Genomic DNA, 8,543 nt, shown 5'->3' on the forward strand with positions numbered 1-8,543 from the left:
TTCTGAAGCTGCTGCCCCCGCGACCCGACCACGGATAGGCGGAAGAAAATGGATGGATGGATGAACTTCTCTAAATGATCTTTATATAGACAATAAGTTCGCCTCATTTGAACAGTTAGCACAGACCTTTGACATCCATAAGTCACAGTTCTTCAGGTATTTACAATTGAGACAATTGAATTTATTCTCTGCTCAGCTCATTTTCTGACTCCAATTTAGATTCTTTGAAGGGCAAGTGGGAGATGGACTTGGGAGAATCCATATCAGACACAGTTTGGCAAAAAAATTATTCCAAAAAATATATTCGTCCTCAATATGTGTGAAACATGTTATAGTTCAATTCAAGGTAGTACATCGTCTACACTGGTCCAAGGACAGATTGTGCAAATTCAAAAAGGACTTGGATCCGACGTGTGATCGCTGCAGACAATCTCCTGCCACACTTCTGCACACATTCTGGTCTTGTCCAAAGCTACATGGATATTGGCAAGGCATCTTTGACACCTTTTCAGGACTATTTGGACGAACTGTTCATCCATCACCATTCATCTCTCTYTTTGGGGTGGCTCCAGCAGAGGCTTCCCTCAGTGAACATCAGAGGACGGTGTTAGCTTTCTGCTCTCTACTGGCTAGAAGACTTATTCTTCGATGGAAGGATCCACATCCTCCAGTATATGGTCATTGGTTAAGAGAAGTTATGTCTAACATTTATTTAGAGAAGATTAGATATACTGTCAGGGGATCTGTAAACAAATTTTTTGATATTTGGCAGCCATTTTTATCTTATGTTGAAAAAATTTCGGCAGATAACTTTGTGTAAAGGTTAAATATTGTTTCACTGTACACAAACCTTTTTATTGCATCACTTGTATTAATACAAGATCGATTTTTGTTGTTCAGTAGATCCGGGAAGGGGTGGGAGGGGTGGGATTTCGGGTGTTTGTGTTTTTGTAAGTTTGTTGTTTGTTTTTTGTTGTGATTATGCTGAAAAATAATAAAAAATACTTTGATTAAAAAAAAGAATACGAACATGTTCTTGCATGAGGCCCAATGAATGAATGAATGATTTTATTTGTTTCGGACAGTGTACAATTAAAACATAATTTGATGCATTGCACCAGATTTAGCCTAATCAACTGAGATTTGATTTTACTCAACTTTTACTGTATTGGTGCTGATTTTACTTATTTAACTGTGTGATTTTATTGTGTATTTGTATTCAGTTTTTATTTCAGGTGTTCAGCACTTTGTTTCAGCAGTGGCTGATGTTATAGCACTTCATAAATAAAGTTTGATTGATTGATTGATTGATTGATTGATTGATTGATTGATTGATTGATTGATTGATTGATTGATAAGGCTAATTGACATCTGTAGTCCCTAGGGTGCACTGATTGCAGTTTTCTGGCCTATCACCGATCTTTAAAAAGCCTGACCTGTCAATTCTGATTTTGGACGATACTGATTTTTTTAAATAGCTGACACTTCAATGCTTCAATATTCCAATCTTATTTTATTGCAAAACATTGAACAATACCATTGAAACAATACAAACTTGTTTTAATTGCACATCAGTGCTCACAGGAGAGCAAAAGGGGACAGTGGCTGATTTTCAGAATTTGTGGAGGTATGAGAAGCCCATCTCCCAAAATTAAGGCAATCTGTGCACCTTTAGCAAAAAGTATTTTTAACTCAGTTGAAATTTAATTTAGTTTATTCATATAGCAACATCTTGCAACAAAATATATCTAAAGGCGCTACATGGCAAACAAAAAGAAACAATTCCAAATCTTAAATACAAATCCAGAACAATTTCCAGAGTCTACGCTACAAGCCTCACCTGTGATGGAGAGGCAGGTGCTTCTGTCTCCACAGGCTGTCTCTCTCCCAACCTCTCTGTTAGGTCTGGTCCTGGATCAGGATCGAGAAAGGGTGAGGGCTACAGAGAAAAGAAACGCCTTGTGTAAAGATTGACCTGCCACCTTTGCAAATCCTCTGTTATACCCTAGAGGTAATAAAACCCGTTTTCATCCAGCCACCTGCAGACATGGTAACAGTCTCTACCTGAGGAGGTGAAGAAACTGCGCTGTAGGCAGGAGGAACCAGGGCCATCTGTCGTTGCAGCAGCTGCATGATGGCGCCAATGTCCGCTGACATGCGATTCTCCAACCTGCACGCAGTGAGTGCAAGATGACCTTCTGATCCTGACTTTCTTTTTTCACATGCAATTTAAACACTGTTCTTCATTTCAGATAACTGAAAGGAAGTGTTTGGAAACATACACAATATGATAGAAAATGTAAGGACGCTCTCCAGCACAGCAACACTGAGGCTGGGGTGGTTCAGCTTTCTTATAAAATACAGTTGTTGGTAACACTTAACAATGCTGACTGTGTTCATGGAAGTTTGGCCCAACTATTTGACTTTTTTCATCTGTTCCATGGCTGCGCCTACAATAAAAAAGGGGAGGGGCTTGTAAACTCTCCTTCCCAAGTTCTCCACTTTCTCTTTTGTTTTTGTCACAATGATGCTCAGGTTATTCCCCTTACACCAATCAGTACCTCCTCCTATACATAGACTTTTCCTCATTTGAAATCAGTCCAACAACAGCAGTATCATCTGCAAACTCGATAAGACAGTGTTGATCTTCCAAGACTGTTGCCTGTCAAGAAGTTTAAAACACATGATTATACGTGGGAGCCAATGGACAATCGTCATTGTTTCTTTTGCATCCAAATGTCTGGAACCACTGTGGATGTCTTAAATCAGACAGATATCATCGCTTGGGACAGAGGTTTTAAATGTTAGTAACTCAGTGGGTGTTTGAGTATACCCTCTTTGACAGCTATCATAAATACATTTTAAAAAGTCAAAAAAGAAAATAACCTGAATTTAGAGCTAGTTTGATCGAGTAACTGAGAATCTGCTGTAGTGTTATGAGCTACCATGGTAGTTATTGTCAAGTGGCTCTTTATCACTTAATATTCTTGGTGGGAGGGAGGACCAGGGGGCGCTTCAGCTTGTTGCAAGAATAGACACCAAAATAAAGAGCACATATGATCACTGGGAATGTCTGGGGAAGCAGCAAACATTTAAACAAGACTTGAAACTCAACCGTCTTTGTCGGTTGTACCTGATGAGCTGTTTCTGCAGCAGGTCCAGCCGTGTGTCCAGCTGATTGCGTTTCTGTTGACTCATGCTGTGGTGCGATGTGTTTACAGGCGGAAGGGAGGCTAGGCTGCTGCTGGGGACCTCCTGGTACCGACTAGCCCCTCGGTTCTCTCCCCAGAAACTAAAAATGTTGGACACCTCAGAGAATGCTCCTAAAGGTAACAGGGAATCAGTATGTTATATAATACGGAGCGATGATTTTAGCTTTTTCAAAAGGATAGTAAGATGTTCTTCACTGGAGGTTTTACCTGAAAAGGCATTGCATGCGTTCCCCGCTTTGGGGTCCCCATCACCCTCAGTATTCTCACTAAAGTTTCTGGGAGGGGCTTGAGTCTTCAGAGTCATTGTAGGTGGTGGAGCAAGGCCAATCACGATTGATCTGTCCCCCTGTTATTGTAGATTCAGAATATTGTTCTTATTAGATTTATTCTCTTGGTTTACGACAAAGAAAAAAATAAAAAGCATATAAGATAATATAAACTGGCCATAATAATAATAATAATAAAGTGTAATACCTCATCCCCACTGGAGTTTGGAGATGCTGAGCTTCGACGTGCCCCCCACTGTCTTTTAGCCACTTCCTCCTTCTCTTTTTTGTTGCTGGCTGCCTCCTTCTGCCTTTGCTTTGACGCTTTTTGAGACTTTTTTATATCTGCAGCATCATCTGGACAAAGGTGGTCACAGCCAGATTAACGAAAGAATATTCAGTCAAGCGTAACTAGGTTCATTTAAGTGAGCAAGCAGAACACAGTTCGCCACACTTTCCTAAAGGAGGACTGAGATGCAAAAAAAAGTCAGATTATTTTTTTATTTAATTTTTAGTACTTCTGTCTAAATTAATTCATTAAAACAATGATTCCATTTTGAGGTTTTTTTTTATCTTGTAATGTGTTCAACTGTATTAATTCTTGCTGTGCAGCTGAAGAAATTTATAGTTATTTGAGGTTAGTACTGATGTTAAAAGCACAACACTTTATTTTTAGGTTTTCCTTTTTGTAATGTTGACAATGTTTAATCTATTATGTTTTGATTGATAATAGATTAGTTACATGTCCGAATTATATGACAACATATAATCAACCGTTATGATAACATTAGGTGAGAATTTTGTCTGAATGCCTGTGATTCAGCCGTAGGTCAGTAGGGGGCGAGAGCGGGCATTGAAGAACCTGTATAAATTGATGAATTTTCTGGTTTTAAGCCAGTGTTGGTTTCCTGTCAACTCAAGTGACAATAAACCTCACTCAGATCAAGAATTCTGGTGTTGTATGGTTTGATTCCTTCTACAAATCATTTTATTTAACAATGGTGGTTTTAACATCGACTTCAGTTTATTGAATACGTATTTTTCTTACACAGCAGTGCAATGCATTGTGCTGTTTGATTCATTTACCATGCTAGATCAAGTTGTTTCAAATTTCAAGTCAATTAAGTAAGTTTTTTACTTAGCCAGTTCATTTATTCAACAATGTATTTCATATCTACTGCAAAAGTTATGTTTTTTAAATAAATGAGGTTAAATTTCAAAGAGAGCACTTTACTTCTTATTTAGACCTACCACTTGAAGACATTAAAGAACATAAATATCTGAGTTTTTAACGCAGTATTGAACCAAAGTGTGACTCATAATCAACAGAGGATAAAATACCTTTTTCTGTACGTCTTCGAAACGATAACTTTCGTCTCCGTAATTTGTTGAATCCCCCACAGGTGGAGTCATCACTGCTCGGAGAGCCTGGGATCATGTTGGTCTGAAATAAACACCGTTATTTTTAATTAAAATATTTCTGTTGCTTTGACACAGGGCGACACACAAAGAGAGGAAACCCTACATTTGTTTCACACAATCTCAGACGTTTTTCCTCGGTGGTGGTGCGTTCTTAAGAAAACTCACGTCTCTGAGGTTGAAGGTGATTTCCAGGTTGCTCCAGAAGTGATCTGCAAACTCAGGATACATGTCCAGCACCTCCAAAACATCTTCTCTTAAAATTTTATGGAGGTCGCAGTAAGTAAGAGCTCTCACGTCAGCATTGGATTTACCGGGTCGGGAATACAGGTTGATGGGCTCACCAAAGATGTCGTTCTTCCCTGTGAAGGGAAAAAAGAGGGAACGTGAGGAACTATTACTTTGAGAAAATTTATTTAGGGTAAAAAAGGTGATATCAGCAGAGTTGGTGATATTTGGCATCTCTTAGTTTCACAACCAATCCAGTCATAAAAAACAATATAGTAGTAAACGGCTCAGAGCTCACAGAAAACAGCCCACAGAATGATCCCATGAGAGTTTTAAACCTTCAGCATCCCCCCACCACTCAGTCAGAACCAAAAATGCATTTCAGATGATAGAAAAAAGCAAGTGTCCTTTGGTAAGTAAGTAAATAAATAAATAAATAAATAAGATGGTAATACAGAATTAGAGTTCAGCCTTTGCATACTGTTTTTCTGTTTTCTTCAGTCAGCATTGAAGAATACAGTGTGCTTTCCAGTAGATGGTGCTGCAACCTAAGTTTTATATCTCACAGCTGAGAGGCAGCTCACGTATCACAGCCACCTGCAGCCGGTTCCAAAAGTATTCATCCCTCTTGGTAGGTTTTCTATTTTGTTAATGTGCAACCATGATTACAGAGTATATGCCTGATATGTGAAAAAGTACCAAGTACATCATGTGCCGTATTATAGTTTAAAGTGCATGTGAAGTGCATATCCTTCAAATCCAAAAATCGAAGAAAACATCTTTATATTTAAGAAACGACATAATACACGTGATTTTATACATTTTATCACATAAATGGCATATTTTCTTTAGAACTTGGCACAGCCAAAGTGAAACAGGAAGTGACATCAAAGGGGAATTCTTTACGAAAGGGAACTCCATGATCTTTGTTTATTAAAACAATATTATTTGAACTGTGACTCTATTTCATCTCTCTGATAGTGACTCAAAATAATCTAAAGAAACACCAGATTCAGTCTGTGTTGTCAGCTCTTGCAGCAATGCTTTGTTCACCCGCTCCCCTTTGTCATCACTTCCCGTTCACGCAAATATCTCAACAAGTGTTCATCTAAACATTTTTTTTGTTATATGCTGTGTTATCTTTCCAATAATGTTTCCATATTCGTTACAAACATTTGATGTCTCAGGCACTTAAAGTTCCATCATGGAAAACTTAGAGAGCAGCGGTGCGGCAATAGATCTGTTGCCTCACAACATGAACGCTACAGGTTTACAGCCTGGCTGTGACCTTTTTGTGTGGAGTTTCTGTCCTCTTCTTGTGCACGTGTGGGTTGTCTCTGTGTGCTCTGGTTTTCTCCCACCACCAAAAACATACATGTTTTATAAATCGGTAACAATATTTTCACTAGGAGTGAGTGTGTGTGTGTGAACGTTTGTCTGTCTCGATCGTCTGTGTGTGGCCAGGTGATGGACTATCCAGGGTCTACCCCGCCTCTCGCACCATGACAGCTAGAGATAGGCACAAACTCCCCTGCAATCCTGAACAGCAAGGCAGTTAAAAAGATGGATTGAACTTGGGTGGGGGTGAGATGTATTTACCTAAGATAGCTACCACCACATCTCCTCGAAGGATCTCTATAGATCCTCTGGATATGAAGTAAAGGGCAGTGAGGACGTCGCCAGCGTGAACCAGCGTGTCTCCCGGGGGTGCGTGGGTGGTCTTGAACTTCATGGCCAAAGCCCTGAGGCAGCCCTTAGTAGAGCCTTTGAAAGCCTTACAGTTCTGCAGCAAGGTTCGGTTCAGGTGGAGGCAGATATCTGCCTGGAGACACTCTGGGAAACCTTTCAGTACCTGTCGAGAAGATGAGAGAAGAAGCGGGAAGGAAAATACAATTTGGGAGAAAAAAAAAACTGATGCACAATAAGAAAAGGTCGAATAAGTGAATAACAACAACAGCAGGAAGCAGCATTTCTTTTTGATTTTAACAAGTAGAAGAAAGGCTTCAGTAGTTTTCAACTTTAAAATGGTCTATGTGTTGATTTAATTTAGTTCTGTTGCACATGTATAACATTGTATTTCCCTAGGTGGATTACCAGACCTAAAGGAATTAATTTATAGAAAGAATTGATGATATTTTAATGAGCTCACTGCCAATCCTTTAAAGTAACATGACTGACTTCACAAAGTAGGAATGTTTATAATTAAAAAAACTAAAATTTCACTCTTATTACATTCAGTTAGAAAATATTGTTTGTGACTTCAGAGTTTGGAACATTTAGCCATTTAGCATTTATGGAAGCATAAAACAGTGTAACTTATGAGGTGCCACTGCTAATGCATTACTTATCCAGTAAGTTATGATTGATAGTAAAGCAACAGCAAATGGCACATCAATTTATCTTGATGGGGAAAAAATAAATAATAAAAACAATACAACCTTGGAAGTCGGGCACTAATAAGCTGGAGTGAGGACAATTTGAACAAACTACTTTTAGTAATAGGCTTACACCTCCAAAGTTCTCAGGAAAAACGTGATTCTTTTTCAATCAAAATACCAAACAAATGAAATTTTTCCACACTAAAAGGTTTAGAAACTTTCTACAGAAAAGACCTTTTTTTTTTCTCTAATAGAGTGCAAACACAAACAGTTTTGTATAGCTGTACAGGCTGTAAAAACATTGGCAGAATGACCTTGTGAATGTGATTGAAAATGTTTAAATAAAAGGCCAATTATTACTTGAAGGAATGCACATCAATCACATCCTTCATCCCAATTTTAGATCATTTTATCTTTTTTCATGTAAAGTATCAGGCTGTAGAAAAATACCTGAAAAACTGACTGAATTGCCTTTTTGTGTCAAATGCTCGTGGCAGCAATTTTGAATTCCTACAACCACTCCAAACAACATACTTATAATAATATTAAGAAATTAGGTGGGCACGCAAAATTTGAGTGTGTATGGGTCAAAACTTACTGCATTCATGTCAATACCATTGGTGTAGGACCAGGCGTGCTGAAAGTACTCCTCCAGCCTCTGCCTGAGAGGGTTGGGGATCTGATGGAAGCGGATGAACTCCCTGACTCTTAACATTTGGGTGTGGTAGCGAGCCGTTCCCGAGTACAGCCTCTGGATGATGGCCGACACATTCCCAAAGATGCTGGCGTACATCAGGGCTGCAGGTGGGGGAGGGTGGGGTGTCGTTTGGGGGTAAAGTGAGAGGAGGGAAAACTTTAATAAAGCGTTTAGAAATGTAGTGTATTCATTTGAATCAGTTTAGGGTTGTCTTTTGGCCATTAAAACAGAAATACATTGTACATGGTGTCTTATACAGTGCAATGTATCTTAATGAAAAAGGGGTTTATGGTGCCATCTTGCTAAGTGCTATCTAATATCCCGAGTTACTACCTGCAATGGT

General features: G+C 38.9%; 1 protein-coding gene across 4 annotated transcripts in view; it reads right to left on the reverse strand.

The window, feature by feature from the left end:
- Nucleotides 1-1,840: 1,840 nt before the first annotated feature.
- Nucleotides 1,841-8,543, reverse strand: part of kcnh2b (potassium voltage-gated channel, subfamily H (eag-related), member 2b) — a gene marked incomplete at its 3' end in the record, with an annotated part of 194,411 nt that continues 187,708 nt past the window's right edge. For all 4 annotated transcript variants that reach the window (XM_014023805.1, XM_014023806.1, XM_014023808.1 and 1 more), the window contains 9 exon segments: nucleotides 1,841-1,939; nucleotides 2,065-2,170; nucleotides 3,134-3,323; nucleotides 3,420-3,558; nucleotides 3,687-3,835; nucleotides 4,820-4,922; nucleotides 5,066-5,259; nucleotides 6,725-6,977; nucleotides 8,102-8,301. In XM_014023805.1, coding sequence (XP_013879259.1) covers nucleotides 1,841-1,939; nucleotides 2,065-2,170; nucleotides 3,134-3,323; nucleotides 3,420-3,558; nucleotides 3,687-3,835; nucleotides 4,820-4,922; nucleotides 5,066-5,259; nucleotides 6,725-6,977; nucleotides 8,102-8,301 — 1,433 coding nt within the window.

The sequence above is a fragment of the Austrofundulus limnaeus genome, unplaced genomic scaffold (genome assembly GCF_001266775.1).
Source record: "Austrofundulus limnaeus strain Quisiro unplaced genomic scaffold, Austrofundulus_limnaeus-1.0 Scaffold391, whole genome shotgun sequence".
NCBI classification, from domain to species: domain Eukaryota; kingdom Metazoa; phylum Chordata; class Actinopteri; order Cyprinodontiformes; family Rivulidae; genus Austrofundulus; species Austrofundulus limnaeus.